This window comes from Borostomias antarcticus, assembly GCF_949987555.1.
Source record: "Borostomias antarcticus genome assembly, chromosome: 5".
Taxonomy (NCBI): Eukaryota; Metazoa; Chordata; class Actinopteri; order Stomiiformes; family Stomiidae; genus Borostomias; species Borostomias antarcticus.
In genome coordinates, this window is record NC_140238.1 from 1,537,062 (window position 1) to 1,556,639 (window position 19,578).

A 19,578-nucleotide genomic window follows, 5' to 3' on the forward strand; every position below is an offset into this window, starting at 1 on the left:
AGCAGGTTTGCGAGTTTAGTTCATTTTTAGAAAATGCTTAGTTTTAGTTAATTTTTTATTAGTTTCAGTATTATTTTTATTTTTTTCTTTCTTCTGTGCTAGCCTCGTGAGACTATCCTGATCTCGCGAGCTCACGTTGTTTCACTCTCTGTGAAACAAACCATCTGGAGCACGTCAGGTTACTTCTGTGCAGGGGAACAGATAAAAAAAATGGAGGATAGATTTCATATCCACCCAAAATACTAGGCTTATGTATGAAATAAAAAAGACTAAGGACATTTTCTCTATAATTTTATTTTTTGTTAGTTTTGTAAACACGCAATATAGTTTTAGTTAGTTATCTTTTTTTTTTTTATAAAGTCTAGTTTTAATTTTTATTTCAGTTAACTAAAATGTTTTTTCACACCTAGTTTTCCGTTAACTATAATAACATTGGTTCTAAGTTGACCCATGCTACACCCCGCGACTTTCCACTGAGTTTAGAATCGCTCTGATAGCTAAAGAACAAACAATCAAACAAACACACGTGACTGAAAAGGTGTGTGTGAGTGCGTGTGTGTGTGAGTGCGTGTGTGTGCGTGCGTTGCGTCTCACTTGATCTTGGAGTCCCTGACGTAGATGGGATCTTGCAGCTTGTCCTCCCAGGGCAGACGGCCACAGAGCCACTGGAGCAGACAGTACCCCAGGATCTCCAGGTCCCCCCTCCGGCACGGGGCTACGCACGCACGCACGCACGCACACATATGCACACACACGCGCAAAAAACACACGCACACACATACAACCGCACGCACACACACACACACAACCGCGCACACACACAATCGCAAGCAAGCACGCACACAGAAATATCAAAGAGTGGCACGCTGATCACGCTCCGAGGATAACGATACTTTTAGGGGATTTTCTACGGCTCAAAACAAACAGGCTGCATTAGTATCACCGGGATCTGACACAAACGTGTGTGTGTTGCACTCACAGACTCCTTTGTGTGCGTCGATGCTGGTGAACTCGATGGTGCCGTCGTGGCAACGCTTGGGGTCCTCCTTGTACTCCTTCAGGACGCCCTCGGGCGAGTACCTATAGGCCAGCCCATAATCTACTAAGTAAACCTAGAAGTTTGCAAACAAAAAAACGAACAGATTCATGCATGCGCATAGACACACAGAAATACCCTACAGTGGTGGCATGCGCGCACATGCTGCTAAAAATGAAATATTAATATATCGTGCAAATATATGGAACATTTTAGGAAGTCTCAAACGAATGTTGCCAATAACTCCGGGGGAGGGGGTTAGCCAGCCGAGCGCAGCACTAAGCCCAGCCAAATCCCACGGGACGGAGTTCTAAATTGTAATTTAAAAATAGCACTTTTAATAACACACCACTGATACATTATTAATCCACAAATTAAATATTGGCCCTGGCCCCCACCTTATTTGCGCGAAAGAGCTCTTAGCAGCCTTCTAATCTCTCTCCCTGTTTAGAGGCACACAATACACCCCCCCAACCCCACCCACCCCCCCCACCACCACTTAATTGAATCTAATGAACCAGCGCAAGAGCATTATAATCAAATCAAAAAGTATGAGTGTTTATGGAGGTGTAGTTAGGGGTCATAGAGGATGTACTTCAGTTGGAGAGGAAGGGTCAGATCATCATGTGGAATTAAACCCACTGAGCGGCACTTCTCACGGTGATCTACGTCTCTCAACGTAAACCAGCACCATTTATGCACATGAATGCACATTTCTAGTAGGAGCACCAGTCAAGTACATACATCTAACACTTCTAACACTTGAGTATTTCATGTTAGACTCTGTTTTTGCACTTGGGTGGTGTTTCACTGAGTCCCATTGTGCTGGCTTAACCAGTCAGTGGTCTCTGAAGGTACTGACCTGGTTAGTGGGTCCTGACCTGGTTAGTGGTCTCTGAGGGTCCTGACCTGGTTAGTGGTTAGTGGGTCCTGACCTGGTTGGTGGTTAGTGGGTCCTGACCTGGTTAGTGGTTAGTGGGTCCTGACCTGGTTAGTGGGTCCTGACCTGGTTAGTGGTTAGTGGGTCCTGACCTGGTTAGTGGGTCCTGACCTGGTTAGTGGTTAGTGGGTCCTGACCTGGTTAGTGGGTACTGACCTGGTTAGTGGGTCCTGACCTGGTTAGTGGTTGGTGGGTCCTGACCTGGTTAGTGGTTGGTGGGTCCTGACCTGGTTAGTGGTTAGTGGGTCCTGACCTGGTTAGTGGTTAGTGGGTCCTGACCTGGTTAGTGGTTAGTGGGTCCTGACCTGGTTAGTGGATAGTGGGTCCTGACCTGGTTAGTGGTTAGTGGGTCCTGACCTGGTTGGTGGTTAGTGGGTCCTGACCTGGTTAGTGGTTAGTGGGTCCTGACCTGGTTGGTGGTTAGTGGGTCCTGACCTGGTTGGTGGTCTCTGAAGGTACTGACCTGGTTAGTGGTTAGTGGGTCCTGACCTGGTTAGTGGTTAGTGGGTCCTGACCTGGTTAGTGGTTAGTGGGTCCTGACCTGGTCAGTGGTTAGTGGGTCCTGACCTGGTTGGTGGTCTCTGAAGGTACTGACCTGGTTAGTGGTTAGTGGGTCCTGACCTGGTTAGTGGTTAGTGGGTCCTGACCTGGTTAGTGGTTAGTGGGTCCTGACCTGGTTAGTGGTTAGTGGGTCCTGACCTGGTTAGTGGTCTCTGAAGGTACTGACCTGGTTAGTGGGTCCTGACCTGGTTAGTGGTCTCTGAAGGTACTGACCTGGTTAGTGGTCTCTGAAGGTAGTGACCTGGTTAGTGGTTAGTGGGTCCTGACCTGGTTAGTGGTTAGTGGGTCCTGACCTGGTTGGTGGTCTCTGAAGGTACTGACCTGGTTGGTGGTCTCTGAGGGTACTGACCTGGTTGGGGTTAGTGGGTCCTGACCTGGTTAGTGGTTAGTGGGTACTGACCTGGTTGGGGTTAGTGGGTCCTGACCTGGTTAGTGGTTAGTGGGTCCTGACCTGGTTGGTGGTCTCTGAAGGTACTGACCTGGTTGGGGTTGGCGTAACTGAGGAGGAGGTTGGAGGCTTTGATGTCAGCGTGCACGTACTCATGCTCATGAATGTACTCCACAATGTCCAGCTGTAAGGGGAGGAAAAGTAGGTCTAAATAAATAGTCAATTGTTTTCCAAAGTGTTTTAGGAATGCATTTTCATGATTTCAGACTATAGAAAACGAGGAGCTGAGTTCAAAGTTTGTCTCAACACTACAAAGTCAAACCAAATAGCCTACAGATATTATTGTACATGCGAAGAGCGCAAGGAATAGGCTCAGAATATGTCGTGTTATTCAGCGGTTAATATCTCACTCACTAGTTTCAGCCCGAGCTGCAGAACTAGTTTTCGGGGAAACCTTCTCCCGCATTCCTCGAATTTCTTCTGCAAGTCGGTACCGAGCCGGTCCATCACCATGAACCTGTACCTGGGAATGGAGGAGGCGGGACATCATCAAGGACACGCCCATTCAGATGTGTCAGCCAATGCCAGTTGACTACCTGCAGCATGTGTTGGGTTGATTGATTGATTTTATTCATGGATTGAGTAAAAACAGTAATCCAAGGGATGACGTGAAAGTGTAAACACGTATTTCCAACATGGTCCTTTGATATTTACATACAAGACAACAATAACACAAGACATTCCCACAATACCATATACCATACATTAAACAATAGTCCTAAACTACATGTGTGATCTGCCACCTATAGGTCTATCTGGCCACTTGACCCCAAAGATATGAGCGAACCTGACTTTTAAACCCTCCTCTAGATTCTGACAGTTGAATACTAAGTGGAAGCCAAGGGTGTTGCTGGCATTGCTCTTACAGTACATTATTAGCCTGTTAGCTATAGTCGCTTAAAATGTCATCTCTACTAAAAGTGCGTCAAATAAAGGTCATATCAACAACGGGCCGAACCGACGAACCTTTTCCCGCCTTTCTCGTGCAGACCAGACCCCCAGTACTTCGGAACTCCCAGGTACTTCATCTTGTGCGACTTCATCCAGTTTTGAACTACAATTTTCAAGTGTAAAAACATTAACACAATACGATGAATCATAAACCTACGATTATGATGGATTACATATACAAAAGCCCAATAGCTCCCTAAAACACATGAGAAGGAGATCAATGGAGAGTATGGTCTTTCAAGGTCTACCCTTCCAACACATTATTCACAACACACTTCATAAACTTGATGGTGGTGGAGGTGCTCAAAGTAATAAGAACATAATTCCATGGGGGGGAGCGTGGCGTGTGCGGCCGCAAGCTAATCTGCTGGTGGGACAAATATTTATCAACAACGCCATACTCCCATGAATAAAATATGAGCCTTTGGTTCCTTAGTAATATAACAGTTAATTGTCAGGGGAGACTGACATTTGGATTGTTATTATATAAAATGCAAAGCTGTGGCCTTGGGGGCGAATGCCAGAGCCACCAAAGGCAGGGCGTTGGAGGAGTCGTCCTCTGTGAGAACCAGACAGTAACACGGACGACCCACAACTTCCTTTTTAATTAAGAAAGTTGTTTGTGTTTTTGCTCTTGTGTAAAGACAGGTGTGCAGGCTGTGGACTTTGTGTACACGAGTAAAACAGATGTGTATAAATATGGGAAGTGTGGGTAGGTAAGGAGTGTGTGTGTGTGTGTGTGTGTGTGTGTGAGTGTGTGTGTGTGTGTGTGAGATAGATTAGTGTGTGGTGTGGTGGTGGCATACTTAAATCAGGCTTGGCAGCTCGCATGTAGAACTTCAGCTCTGAGAACAGAGGGCCGTTATCACTTGGTTCCTAGGATAAAAAGGGACAGCCAGTTGACCATGTTGGTCAAACGGACACAAGAAGCCATTGTTGATTCCAAAACGGATATAATCTGAATCACATGAGCCCAACTACAAGTACAATCTACAAACTTGTTATGCAGTACATACGGTAAATTGTAGATTAACATGAAAAAATACATACCTTTCAAGAAGACTACGCATTAATAACATAAGTATTGGCTTTATCATGTCAATGACAAGGCCAATGCATAAGAATTATTGCATAAATGACGTCAGGAAGTACAAACATTCTGGACTTACCACTTTGATGACATAGGGAGCGTCATCTCCAACTTTATTTGGTGTATTTTCATCAGCTGAAAAATAATGAAGGTTAGATCCACAACTTGAATACATTATCCAGGACAAGTCGGATTTCATGTTCACTTTCTTACCCAAATACAACAGTCCAAACCCCCCCTGTCCGATGGGGGCCCCCAGTTTCCAGGACTTCTTCCCGGTGTCGGTCAGTGTCTCTCCGGGGGGAAACTCCTCTGCTAGCTTCCTCTTAGCGGGCCCTCTCCCCTTCCCTGCTGCCTTGGTCCCTGCTGCCTTGGTCCCTGCTGCCTTGGTCCCTGCTGCCTTGGCTTTAGGAGGCATCTAAATCACACGAAGGCAAGGCAAGGCAAGTTTATTTATAGAGCACATTTCAGCCACAGGGCAATTCAAGGTGCTTTACATGAGACATTAAAAGCATTAAAACAAAAAGCAAGACATTATAGACATTTAAAACAAAAGGCAGGACAAATTAAAAGTATTAAAACAAAAAGCAAGTCATTATAGACATTTCAAACAAAAAGCAGGACAAATAGAAAACAGGAATAAAAGTCACAGTGCAGTATACTGATAAACACAGCTCCTCTTAGAAAGGAAGGAACATGAAGATGAATGCAAATCATAACCCATCTTAGCCATCAATCATCTATAGCATCAGCCAGGACACACATTTACCCTGACCCACTCAAAGGGTGTAGTCTAACATTAGCTCACTAGTTAGCTAATAAAATACAGTATATAAGGGAAGTTAACTAACTAACGTTAGCTCACTAGTTTGTTTGTTTGTTTGTTTATTAGGATCTCTTTTAGCCATCGGCTAGTCTTCCAAGAGTCCTCAACTAAAACATACAGTACAATACATACAATGTATACAATAATGCAGAAAATACTACAGTTAGTAGAAAATACTACAATTCATAAATAGAATTCAAGAATAAATAAGAAAAGAAAGAAACATGATAGTGAATACAATAATAACAGTAAAATACAATAGTTCAAAAACACAGCTACTTACGAAATAGTAGGAAATAAACTAGTGAGCTATTAAAATACAGTATATAAGGGAAGTTAACTAACGTTAGAGAAAGTAGTCCGACAAACGAGTTTCACGTAGCAAGTCACTGTAGCCAAACAGAAAGTCACTTAGCCAGCCTAGCATGAATGCTAACGTTAGCTAGTTAGCATTGTCTGACGTTGACAACCACCGGGATGCCGTCCTAGCAGACTGATTTCTTCGGTTGTGTCTCAACCGAGGTGCTATGGTTGGAAGTAGCTGGCTAGCACTCTTAGGCTGATGATACCCGGCCTGGTTATGGATGAAGTGGGTTGGGGAAAAAACTGAACAGGCCTTGCATCCTGAAGCCTTGAATGAGTGGCTAGTTAGCTTGCATGCTAACGTGAGATAGGAAGCATGCGTTTTAATAACGACTCACAGCCCTCTATTATCTCATCATTGTGGAGTTTAGATACAGAAAAGTTGCCAACCTTGTTTGTTGTTGTTTTCCTCCGTCCTTTTTATAACGTTGCTCCTGAAGTTCCCGCAAAACTACTCAAACAGGAACTGGATTCACAGCTCGGTTGACCCTATTGGTCAAAACAACTCTAAAAACCGTGAGGGCTGCTGGGAAATGGAGTTTTTACTCGCAGGAGGAGGGGGGAGAGGAGCTGGACCATGGATGGAATGAGCTGGGACGAGGATGATGTTTGAATTGAGTTGATTGGTTTAAAGGTAAGCCATCTGATATTAGGGCTGAAATATTGATTGATTGATTTTATTTATTTTTAAGACAGGGACAAGGTACAGTAGACATTTACCCTATAGAATAGGGAGAGATGCACTGTACAAGGTTATAGCTAGACAGCTAATTTCCACCCGCAGTCCCTGGGCAAATAAATATACAGTCTTAAAATAGTGGGGCAAATAGTACACAGTGGGAAAGTTACATACATGCTGTAGAAGGAATACAAAAAAGTTATGTAGCAAAGATTTCACTCATTCCTATACCCACATCCCAACCTCCCCAGACCCTTTCTCAAACCCTAGGTACAGCCCCCATACATATGTGCCACACACACACACACACACACACACACACACACACTTGACTGCAGGTGCGACTACAGGTGCGTGTATTAGGTTTCACATGAGGTAGGCGTACAGGACCCAAGCCTCATGAATAAGAGATAGTCCTCCTGGTGTCCTGTGACTCAGGCGAGGTGCCTCAGTGCAGCTTGTTGAACTTTAAGAGCCAGGGGAATAGCCTAGCCACAAGTTGGAAACTGTTTTTGCTACCATTGTTATGATTTTATACAGCAAGAGCTTTCGTTTGTTGACCTGTTGACCTGCTGCAGCCATCTTAAGGTAAAGGAAAAGATGGCCTAGAATCGGAACTGTTTTGACTTGAGGTGAGACCACAGCTCAGAGAGGTCCAGTCCACGCCACAGAGATATTTGAGCATATGAAAGCGGAACAATGACCAAACGAAGTGACGATGACGACGACGAAGAGAGTCCGGCGCCGACCCAGCTGCAGAAGAAGAGCAAAGGTGAAAAGCATGTGTCTTTCCCTCCAGATGAAGAGATAGTGTCAGGCTTCACAGAGCGCAAGGACACAGAGAGAACTGGTGAGGAGACGTCCGTCATTCATGCCTCTTCTCAGTTATGGTCTGTTAATTTTGAATGAATGATTTAGGCTTCTCAGTTGAAATGCACATATGTCATTCTAAACCCACACAGAATATGTTCTCTGTGGTGGAACAAACGTTTATTTTTCAAATACTCTTTCGGTGTCTCAGATTGTGATGCCTCTTAAAGGAGAAGGCTCTTTTTCGACAACCTGGACCTTATTTACGGCATATTATAAGACATTTGACTCACAAGATCACTTTGGTGTAATACTTGGTCCATGTTGGGTGAACACCTTCTTGTTCCACGTTGGGTGAACACCCTTTTGTTCCACGTTGGATGTAAACCGTCCTGTTCCACGTTGGGTGAACAACCTCTTGTTCCACGTTGGGTGAACACCCTTTTGTTCCACGTTGGGTGAACACCGTCCTGTTCCACGTTGGGTGAAAACCCTTTTGTTCCACGTTGGATGAACACCCTCTTGTTCCACGTTGGAACACCCTCGAGTGCAGCATCATGAAGGGCGCACGCCGGCTGCGCCCCGTGTCTAGACTAGGGATGTAACGATTATCGGTATATTGATAAACCACAATAAAATTTGATTAAATTCATCGCGATAAAATTATCATTAAAACCGTGTTTGATTCCCGCTCTTTGAAAAACTCACTGTAAATACTGTCCAGCATCAATCAAAAATAGCAACAGTCTCCAAGATGTATTATTTTTATGTTTATGCAAACAAAAAGTGCATATTGCTGCTAATTTTATTTGTGGTTGTCAATATAGAACTTAAATATAGAAGCTGCCATTTTGTAATTTAAACTTGGCTCAATTTAAATTACTAGGTCTCACAAAGACCTCTAATCTAATTTCTCTGTAACTGATCCTTCTCTCTCCTCGTCTCTCCCTTCAAATGAATTTGTGATCAGCATTTGCATAAACATGGTAACCAACACAGGATCACAGCAGCTTTCCAAGTGACCCAAATGTTTTGAAATGAATAAATTAATTTGATTTAATTCATTCAGTTAATCGTCCAAGGTTGTTGCCACACGTTGTTGCATCCGGAGGCATACTGTGAGGGCTTGTAATCACATTCAAGATACGTTTATTCTCATGGGTTTGGGGCTTTTTTCACTTGTCAGTCTTTGGTTGTCAGAAAAGTTGTATAGTGACTACAATAATAACTGCAATTGAAAATTATTTATGGGAATCTTTGGCTGAATGGTATTTTAGGCCAAATATTAGGCGGTACTATTTCCAAAATGTGTGAGGAGCAAAAGCACTTTGACTTCAATTTGACAATTCTTCACTACGCCACTACAGTAAGTGACAAAATCTCATGAGAAGCACAGTACATTAGGAAGCTCACTCCATATGAGGTATCTGCAATAAATCTGACCGCTTGATTGACTGATTCAGAGTGAACACTCATCCTTCCTCTGCCCTTCCCACTGCCAAATGGCTGCCGTATCCTTCCTCCCCATAGTCAATCAGACACATCCAGTTTGCCGTATGGCACTTTGAAGTCTCTTTAAGCACTTTGGAATGGGAGCTCCCAGTTCACTGGGACAAGGAGACATTAAGCCTGTAATGAGTGGATTCTTCTATTTTAGTTGACAGGCTCACCTTGGCAGAGGTAATTCTGGCCTATGAGAAGAGCTGTGAGAAGCACCAGGTGGAACCTAAACCCACGATTCTGAAGCAACTTGAGGTAAAATATATATATTTTTTCTGTCTTTTCTTAACTTGAAACTAGGAAGTATTAAATAATATCAAGCAAATGGTCCACAGATTGTCCTATACGTGACCAATTAAGAACACACTATCACTTAAGACCCAAAATAACTGAACACAAAAGTATGTCAGAGGATACTAGTAGACACCCCTGTTAGAGAGACATTTTCTCTGTACTGCCAAGTGATTGGAAGGAGCATCTAAAGGTACATTTATTTAAAACTCTTAAACAACAAGTGATCTCACTGGATTACATACTGTGGCTTCTCATCTTAACCGTGGATATGCTGTAGCAGGCACACATTGAGAATAGCCATATTACAATTCCTGGGATAATTTGAATCAGTTCATTCAATCAACCTCAATCAGGCTCATTGCATGAAAATGTCTCTAGCAACAAGAGGCTAAGAGCAGGTTAACTACTATGGTGGATTTAAGTTAGTGGGATTGCAAATAATAGCACAGCTGTAAACAAAAACAAATAAACACTTAGAGACATGCACATTTCACACATGTAACACACACACAAGCACACACACACAGACACGCACACATGCATGCACGCACACACACCCACGCACATGCACACACACACACACACACACACACACACACACACACACACACACACACACAGACACTTGAAATACACCCAGACATGTATAATTTATGTTATGTACTTACTTACTTCACACCGGCCATGTTAAGAACATCAGATTCTGCCCCGGCATATATGCATGATTAGATCAAGGAGAATTATTTGTTGAATATTAGAGAGTGAGCCAAGCCTACATTAAGCACCCACCCTCTGCATTATCTTGAAGGTATTAATGAACCCAATTGCATTCGGAAAGTAATGTAAAGTAGGTGGTCCTCCTTACAGAGTAAAATATGTATGGTTAAGCAGAAGCTAAGAGGAGTACTGTTTAGACGACAGCGCTGCAAGTGAATTCATAATAAGTGCATGCAAAGTGAGAGCTTAAAGAGCATACTTATTAAATTAGGTATTTTGAGGCAGGGGAATCCCCCAGAGGATGGTCGCTGAAGACTATTTAAAGGTTTTTGATTGTACCCGTGGGCTTTTGGCATTTTCTTTGAAATGTTTTAAGTGAATAAAACTGTATTGCTTTTGCTTCCATCGTGGAACGAGAGAGGTAAACAGTGATAGAAGTAGGCTGAAGGCCTAGGGTGGCCATGTTTCAGCACAAAGCTCATCTCCTTCGTTAACGTCTTTCTGGGCTTTGGTTCTTTCTGGTTAGCGTTGTAATCATGTGCTTTATTCACCTGATGGACTTCTGTGAACTACAGTAAGGTGAGGGAGGTGAGGGAGGTGAGGGAGGGAGGGAGGGAGGGAGGGAGGAGGCAACGATCACTGAGATTCAAATGGAGACACTCGACATGGGTTGACACTTCTGAAGGGTGTTTGAATGATTATTGTCATTTAAAGTATGTCATTGAGGTATGTTGTGTTTTGGACTGTTTTTTATTTTATTTTTATATTTAGAGTTCAGTAGAACCTTTTGTTTGAGTGCTTTGTAATTATATTGAGCTCCAACCAGCTATTATTTTTTATGTTAGGCTGGAAATAAAATAGAATTCAAGTGAAGTTGACTTGGAGCCGGTATTCTCTGAGTTGTGTGTAGGCACCAGGTGGAGTAGCCTAAGCTACAAATTAGTTGCTTGTTGGTGGATCGTTTAATGAATAGATATTGGCTGTTTCTTTTGCAGATTATTCAGTTGAGTGGACTGAGGAGAAATCAATTACCTCAACATAGATTCCCTATTTACTGTAAGAGGAATTATCCCAGCACAAAGCTGAGAACATGACATTTCCACCACTCAGAGATTCATAAGGTCGCATTCAATTCGCAGAAACGTTATTTTTGTTGCAAATCCCTTGACGAAAAGAAGCGAAAAGGATAAATCCTCCCATAAATTGAAAGAAGAAAAGTCTTGTCTGTTTTCTATGCAATCCCTGCTGCATTCTCCGTCTTTTCTTTTGATTAACATTAATATCACGGTGCAGCCGCGCGCCGTTACAGCATGGATTCCAACATTGTGCTCGCGCGCGCCTTCCACACCATCACACACACACACACACACACGCACACACACACACACACACACACACACACACACACACACACACACACACACACACACACTTCCTCCTCGCAGGTGTAATTCTGAGGGGAACGTATTTTTAAAATTAAATGCATGCTGATTGTTATTGTGTTTCCCCCCGCTGTAGAGAGTGAGGTGCACTAAATGTCACTAAGTGCGTGCTGCACTATTTCCTCGGCTGTTGGTTCCCGCATGCAAATAAAAGGCAGAGGAGAGAGAGATTGGAGTGTTTGCGGCTCAATGCCGCCTTATCAAAAAACAGCAGGGAGACCGGACATATGTCTCTCCTCTCATTACGGGGATAACAGGGGTGGTTAGTGGTGCGTTTGAAATGCCATAGAGAGAGCAGCTATCAAGGAGGGTGAGGAGGAGGCAGGATGGGGGGGGGGGGGTTGGATGAGGGCCAGAGGGACCACGAGTCTGCCATTTTACCCAACACTTGCTCAAAGACGAACTTCAAACTGTTGCCGTGTAGAACATCACATCCTGCTCATCTTCCTCGTCGCATGGCTCGGTTCATCTTCCTCGTCTTGCAGTTTAATAGGATGCGAGGATTTTAAATTCTTATTATTCTTGTTATTCTTATTATTTATTGTATTCATTTATACTAATGTTGAAACCTAATGTAATACTGGGATTGTCTCTCTTGTCTGTTATATGTCTGTTAAGTGTTTATGTGTTTGTTATATATGTTGTTGTACACTGCTGTTGACCATTTGCCACTGTGTGTGTGGGAGACTAAAAGCTTTAAATAGCTTCCTTGGGGTGACCCTTTCATACATCTATGTACATAAAGTATGCTCCATGATGATGATGTATGAATAAACAAACCAACCAACCAACCAAATCAGAATGAACCGTATTTCCAAATGCTAATATATAATGTACGTCTTAGTACGTGCTCACTAATGTTGGAAGAGCTTGAGAGGCTTATTGTGGGTGAAAATGTGTGGATGTGTGTATGACTGCCTGGTGTGGCTCTCTGAGATATGTAGTACTGTACTATAATGCAGGGATTCATAAGTGCTTGTAAGTACATGTAATTAGTAAATTGAAATTTTCACGGTCGGTTGATAGTACAAGTAGCATCAAAGCCTATATTAGTAGTATTAGTCTAGTGCTTCTTGTAACAGCAATATGAGTAACAGTCTTCAGTGTTTGCTGCCCTGGACACTGAAGTCAGACGAAGAAGAAATCTGAAATCTTCTCGAATGAGGAAGAGGTCTTGATTTTAAACCATCAGAGTCAGTTCTTCTGTCTTCTGCTAGCCTCTCCCTGTCTCTCCCCGTCTCTCCCTCTCTCTCACTCTCTGTCTCTCCCTCTCTCTCACTCTCTGTCTCTCCCTCTCTCTCTCTCTCTCCCTGTCTCTCCCCATCTCTCCCTCTCTCTCACTCTCTGTCTCTCCCTCTCTCTCACTCTCTGTCTCTCCCTGTCTCTCTCTATCTCCCTGTCTCTCTCTCTCTCCCTCTCTCTCCCTGTCTCTCTCTCACTCTCTGTATCTCCCTGTCTCTCCCTCTCTCTCCCTGTCTCTCTCTCTCTCCCTGTCTCTCCATATCCTGCTCCCTGGCTTCATCAGTAAGCCACTGGCGTCTCTGACTCAATAACCGTTCACCTGGCGATAGGAAGAAGGGTTTGAGTTGTGACACTCTCATATCTAAACACACACGTATTAATAGGAAGAAGGGTTTGGAGTTGTGACACTCATATCTAAACACACACGTATTAATAGGAAGAAGGGTTTGGAGTTGTGACACTCTCATATCTAAACACACACGTATTAATAGGAAGAAGGGTTTGGAGTTGTGACACTCTCATATCTAAACACACACGTATTAATAGGAAGAAGGGTTTGGAGTTGTGACACTCATATCTAAACACACACGTATTAATAGGAAGAAGGGTTTGGAGTTGTGACACTCTCATATCTAAACACACACGTATTAATAGGAAGAAGGGTTTGGAGTTGTGACACTCTCATATCTAAACACACACGTATTAATATCGTTTTGACTCTCGTATCTAAGCACAAGTATAAATCGCTCCCTGACTTTTTAACTTGAAAGTGTATCCCCCCCTGCAGACCTCACTGATTCACTGATCAGGCACGGACGAGAAACTGGGATGTTTATACTTCTGGTGCATACTCGCATACTTCAAGTACACACACACACAGAAAAGACATAAATGCACATGTGTAGACACACACACACACACATGCATGCATGTGCATGTGTAAACGCACACCCGCAGAAAACACATACAGTACACACACACACGCATGCATGTGCATATGTAGACGCACAACCGCAGAAACACATACAGTGTACACACGCACGCACACACATACACACACACACACACACACACACAGTTGAAGTTAACAGTGATTATAACGTTATTTTTGACATCAACCATTTCAAAATACAATATATTTTACATGAAGTCCCATTAATTATCTTACCAAATACACTATAATGAATTTCAAAATCCTTACAGATGAACAAAGGGAGACAGTAGGAAATATTTTGAAAGTCAATTAGAATTTTGTGTACGTTTTAATTTTTTTAATGATAAATTAAGTTACTAATTTTGTCTATGCTCTTTCTAGACACTGCAGGTTTAATTGCTAATTGTTAACTGGAAATGAATAAATTTACATATTAATCAGCTCCCAATTTACATTTTTAATTTGCCGCTTTCAAAGGGTGGGAGATAAAAGGTTGTGTTATTTTAAATAATTTATCCTTTATTGCAGGAAAGATGCTGAAAGGAAAATGTGCAGCTGATTTTAACCCCTAAGAGCTTTAACTGGTAGAAAAGTGCTCCGAAAAAAATAATATATTTTTTCAACTAATTAAATGGATTGTAAAAAAAAAAAAAAAAATCTTGTGTGGAAGGGTTTTGAATACTGAACCCCCCCCACCCACCCGCACCGCGCCACCGCCCCCGCACCGAGTCACCACCCCCGCACCGCGCCCGCCGGACGGCAGAGTGACAAATGGCGAAATGCACCAGAGATGGCTCGCGTGGAAGCCCAGCTTATAAACCCCGTCTCCATTCCGCCCGGGAGAGGAAAAGCTTTTCTTTTTATCACTCCATTTCGTCCCTCTCCCTCCTGACACATCAATAGATTTGGCGCCGTCGTTTCTCTCCTCCTCGCCAGGCAGCGTCGGGCGGCGCAGCTTCGGGCGCCGTGGCTCGTCGACGCACACGCGCCAGAGACGAGCCGCACAGGTTCACACATTCATTAAGATGAAAAACAGAAACTACTGTATTTGTGTGTGTATGTGAAGGAGTGTGTGTGTGTGTGTGTGTGTGTGTGTCTGGGATGTATGTGTGCCTATGACTCTCTCTCTCTCTGTGTGTGTGTGTGTGTGTGTGTGCTGTAGCTTTAGGCCTAGTGCCAAGCTACCAACAGATCATTTTATGGCCATCAATACACAGCACACCACCCTTCAACATATAGATAAGTAGAAAACTAGAGCAGCTTGTTCATCCTGTGTTCAATTATAGGTTTACATTAATAGTGGCTCCTATCATGTCTATCACTAATCCTTATCACTGAGGTTATTTTAAAAGGAAGGACATAGGTCTATTGTGTGTTTTTGTGTGTGCGTGTGCACTTCTGTGTGTGTGTGTATGTGTGTGAGCGAGGGAGGGAGAGAGAGCTACTGTGTGTGTGTGTGTGTGTGTGTGTGTGTGTGTGTGTCTATCCCCCAAAATCTCACCAAATGTGACATTTTGCCGTCGTATTCATAGAGCTCTTTAAACTCCGCAGCGATCCACATATTTGAACACCAGGATGATCTTACAGTATTTGTGTTACCATGCATTTAGTGTTAATTACCAAGGTAACCCAAATTAAATGGCAGTCCTATAGTACAGCAAATAGAAAGCACAATTGATACACAGTAGTCGTAATAATTATTATTTCACAACGGATGTCCTGGCCATCTTCTCTCTCTCCTCTCTCAGACGACACTCTGAGATGTGAGAGAATGGCGGAAAAGATTGCGTGTTATTTTGTGTGGGGAGGGGGGGTACATCGAAACGTTAAGTGTGTGTGTGTGTGTGTGGGGAGGGGGTGGTACATCGAAACGTTAAGTGTGTGTGTGTGTGGGGTGGGTACATCGAAACGTTAAGTGTGTGTGTGTGTGTGCGTGGGGTGGGTACATCGAAACGTTAAGTGTGTGTGTGTGTGTGTGTGTGTGTGTGTGGGGGGGGTACATCGAAACGATCGCATCCCTCGCTGCAAACCGAGGGGCTCTCTTTTTCTCTTTTCTTCATCTATTCATTTCTTCATCAACAAGAAAGAGGGTGTGTGTGTGTGTGTGTGTGTGTGTGTGTGTAAGGGGGGAGGAGGATTCTCAATTCTTGTCCTCCGTTCTGGCTGTCAGGAAGAAGAAAAGATCTGATTTTTTCCACTATATCCACACATTTATGCCAGCCGCAGTGATTGATGCAGTCAAATTAGATGTATGTGGAACAGTGGCTTGGCAAATGAACGCATCAACAGATGACCAGCTGTTTCTAATTAATATACACTGGTTAATTAGGACGTGGTGTTGCCATCAACAGTAAACTGTGTGAAATTCATAATTCATGCTCTGGCATCCAATGAGCTGGAGCTGCCTCTGAATAAACAAACGCTCGGCTCGGATGAGGGCTCTGGGCCGGGGGTTGAGAGGGCTGGGGATGAGGGCTCTGGGCCGGGGGTTGAGAGGGCTGGGGATGAGGGCTCTGGGCCGGGGGATGAGAGGGCTGGGGATGAGGGCTGGGGATGAGGGCTCTGGGCCAGGGGTTGAGAGGGCTGGGGATGAGGGCTCTGGGCCGGGGGATGAGAGGGCTGGGGATGAGGGCTCTGGGCCGGGGGTTGAGAGGGCTCGGGATGACAGGGCCCATTCGCTTATTTCTCTCTCTCTCTCTCTCTCCCTCTCTTTTTCTCTCTCTTTCTCCCTCTCTCTTTCTCCCTCTCTTTTTCTCTCTCTCTTTCTCCCTCTCTTTTTCTCTCTCTCCCTCTCTTTTTCTCTTTCTCCCTCTCTTTCTCTCTCTCTCTTCCTCTGTCTCATTGTCTCTCTCATTCTCTATATTATGTTACCCCTCTTTTATTCTCTCTCTCCCTCTCTTTCTCTCTCTCTCCCTCTCTTTCTCTCTCTCCCTCTCTTTCTCTCTCTCTTCCTCTGTCTCATTGTCTCTCTCATTCTCTATATTATGTTACCCCTCTTTCATTCTCTCTCTCTCTCTCTTTCTCTCTCCGTCTCATTGTCTCTCTCATTCTCTCTATTAAATTACCCCTCTATTTTATCTCTCTCTCTCTCTCTCTCTGTGTGTCAGCAGCAGGCTACCTGTGTAAACGGCAGAGTCAGATGTCTGGATCTGGAAGGTAAGCTGATACAGAACATTATCTTTGTGTGATGATACATACTGTACACCCCTCCAGAACACTGCTTATGTACACACATCTACTGTAGTTGATGGCACATGTTGCTACAATGCGTCACATCAGTGTCAGTAGACAGTCAACTTCTTTGATGATAAAGATTGATATATACCGATGTAGGACTTTTATTTTGAAATTATGGCATTTACAAGTCTACATTGTAGAACATCAGTGTCCTACCATTAGAGGAAAAACATTTATTCCAAGTCATGTGTTTTTGTGCATTTTATGACATACTATGTATGTATTAATACATTCTACACTTAGACAAAAAAAAAAACAAGGCAAAAAAAACGTTCAAGTTTAAGAGTGACGTTATTGAAGGAGAAGAAAGTGGAGGGCAGCGGTTTTCTCTCTGGCCTCATTCCTCTAGCATCCCTGAAGGACAGTGCCCCCCCCCCTGAGTGGAGAGGAGTCCCCCCCCCCCCCGCCCCTCTCTGACGGATAGAGCAGGGGGACGCCGACGCCCCGGTGGGGCTCCGTGTGACCCCCACACGGGGTCGAAGCCCTCCCACCTCCCCCTCCCCTGTCACGCACTGATGACATCCGACTGGGGGGGAGGGGGTGATAACGCCACGCCATTATCAGCCCAACACAGAGGGGGATTAGGGGGAGCGGGGTTCAGTAACCCCCCCTCAACGCTACTGCTAAGTGATTATTGTAAAAAGAAGGGGGTGGGGGGTGAAATAATTTTACAGATGATTATGCTAATGATGGATGTTTTTATCGGCCCCGTCACCACCAGTCTGGTCTGAGGGGCTGAGGCGATGCTCTCTCCCCTCCTGGCTGCTCTCTCCCCTCCTGGCTGCTCTCTCCCTCCCCTCCGGGCTGATCTCTCCCTCCCCTCCGGGCTGATCTCTCCCCTCCTGGCTGGTCTCTCCCCTCCTGGCTGGTCTCTCTCTCCCCTCCTGGCTGGTCTCTCTCCTCCTGGCTGGCTGGTCTCTCCCCTCCTGGCTGGTCTCTCTCCTCCTGGCTGGCTGGTCTCTCCCCTCCTGGCTGGTCTCTCCCCTCCTGGCTGCTCTCTCCCCTCCTGGCTGCTCTCTCCCCTCCTGGCTGGTCTCTCCCCTCCGGGCTGCTCTCTCCCCTCCTGGCTGCTCTCTCCCCTCCGGGCTGCTCTCTCCCCTCCTGGCTGGTCTCTCCCCTCCTGGCTGGTCTCTCCCCTCCTGGCTGCTCTCTCCCCTCCTGGCTGCTCTCTCCCCTCCTGGCTGGTCTCTCCCCTCCTGGCTGCTCTCTCCCCTCCTGGCTGGTCTCTCCCCTCCTGACTGGTCTCTCCCCTCCGGGCTGCTCTCTCCCCTCCTGACTGGTCTCTCCCCTCCTGACTGGTCTCTCCCCTCCTGACTGGTCTCTCCCCTCCTGGCTGCTCTCTCCCCTCCTGGCTGCTCTCTCCCCTCCTGGCTGCTCTCTCCCCTCCTGGCTGGCTGGTCTCTCCCCTCCTGGATGCTCTCTCCCCTCCTGGCTGCTCTCTCCCCTCCTGGCTGCTCTCTCCCCTCCTGGCTGGTCTCTCCCCTCCGGGCTGCTCTCTCCCCTCCTGGCTGGTCTCTCCCCTCCTGGCTGGTCTCTCCCCTCCTGGCTGGTCTCTCCCCTCCGGGCTGGCTGCTCTCTCTCCTCCTGGCTGGATGCTCTCTCCCCTCCGGGCTGGTCTCTCCCCTCCTGGCTGGTCTCTCCCCTCCGGGCTGGTCTCTCTCTCCCCTCCTGGCTGGTCTCTCCCCTCCTGGCTGATCTCTTGTTTTTCACTCCCAACTTTATTTAAATCCTTTGTAACAGATAAACAGAACGAGACGTTTTTTCTTGTTAGATAGGAGGAGGAAAGGGGGCTTGTTGTGTTATGTGAGCTCAGGGTTGGACAAATGTACACCCCCCCCCCCCCAACACCCCCCCCCAAAAAAAATAAAAATAAAAATAAAAACTCCCTAACAACAACAGATAATGCCCACAGATTCCTGAGTGGAGTCGCGCAATTTTGTCTGTTAGCAAACAGCTCCAATGATCTTGCGTGTGATTGCTGGTGTTTCTCAGGTGAGCGGTTAGACCACAGCTCCTGCGAGGCCCTGGAAGCCGTCCTGAAATCACTGAGCTTTGATTCCATCAGTCTGCGCGCCTCCAAACTAGAACAAAATGTGAGTTTTATGAGCAAAACATTTATTTTTTTCTTCCCCTGCTTCTCCCTCCATCTCCCTCTTTCTCTTTCTCTCTCTCTCTCCCTCTCTCTCCCTCTCTCTCTCACTCCCTCTCTCTCTCTCTCTCGCTCTCCCTCTCTCTCTCTCTCCCTCTCCCTCTCCCTCTCCCTCTCCCTCTCCCTCTCCCTCTCCCTCTCCCTCTCCCTCTCTCCCTCTCCCTCTCTCTCTCCCTCTCCCTCTCCCTCTCCCTCTCTCTCTCTATCCAATATAACGTGATATTCAGCTGTCCCTGTGTATCTTATTAGATTTTCCATCATCAGAAGGTGGAACTTTGTTATTGGGTTCTGGTTGAGTTTAGTCCTTGCGCTCATCTTTTTTCTTCCAGGGAGCATCATCGTTGCTGGATATGATTCTG

At 45.2% G+C, this 19,578-nt stretch overlaps 2 protein-coding genes across 2 annotated transcripts in view; one reads left to right on the forward strand and one right to left on the reverse strand.

Moving 5' to 3' along the window:
- vrk1 (VRK serine/threonine kinase 1) overlaps positions 1-6,670 on the reverse strand; it is a 16,771-nt gene extending 10,101 nt beyond the window's left edge. The window contains exons 1-9 of the mRNA XM_084437743.1: positions 6,606-6,670; positions 5,240-5,444; positions 5,106-5,161; positions 4,743-4,812; positions 3,952-4,039; positions 3,340-3,448; positions 3,017-3,109; positions 980-1,112; positions 595-715 (exon numbers count right to left, since the gene is read on the reverse strand). Coding sequence (XP_084293869.1) covers positions 595-715; positions 980-1,112; positions 3,017-3,109; positions 3,340-3,448; positions 3,952-4,039; positions 4,743-4,812; positions 5,106-5,161; positions 5,240-5,444 — 875 coding nt within the window. The 5' untranslated portion in view covers positions 6,606-6,670. The remainder of the gene's footprint in view (positions 1-594; positions 716-979; positions 1,113-3,016; positions 3,110-3,339; positions 3,449-3,951; positions 4,040-4,742; positions 4,813-5,105; positions 5,162-5,239; positions 5,445-6,605) is intronic.
- A 923-nt stretch (positions 6,671-7,593) lies between these two features.
- LOC311309164 (protein phosphatase 1 regulatory subunit 37) lies at positions 7,594-19,578 on the forward strand (the record flags this gene model as incomplete). The annotated part of the gene is made up of 5 exons (XM_084438340.1): positions 7,594-7,744; positions 9,362-9,459; positions 16,941-16,989; positions 19,063-19,163; positions 19,549-19,578. Coding segments are annotated over 5 exons (429 nt in total), but the record flags the coding sequence as incomplete, so codon positions are not given.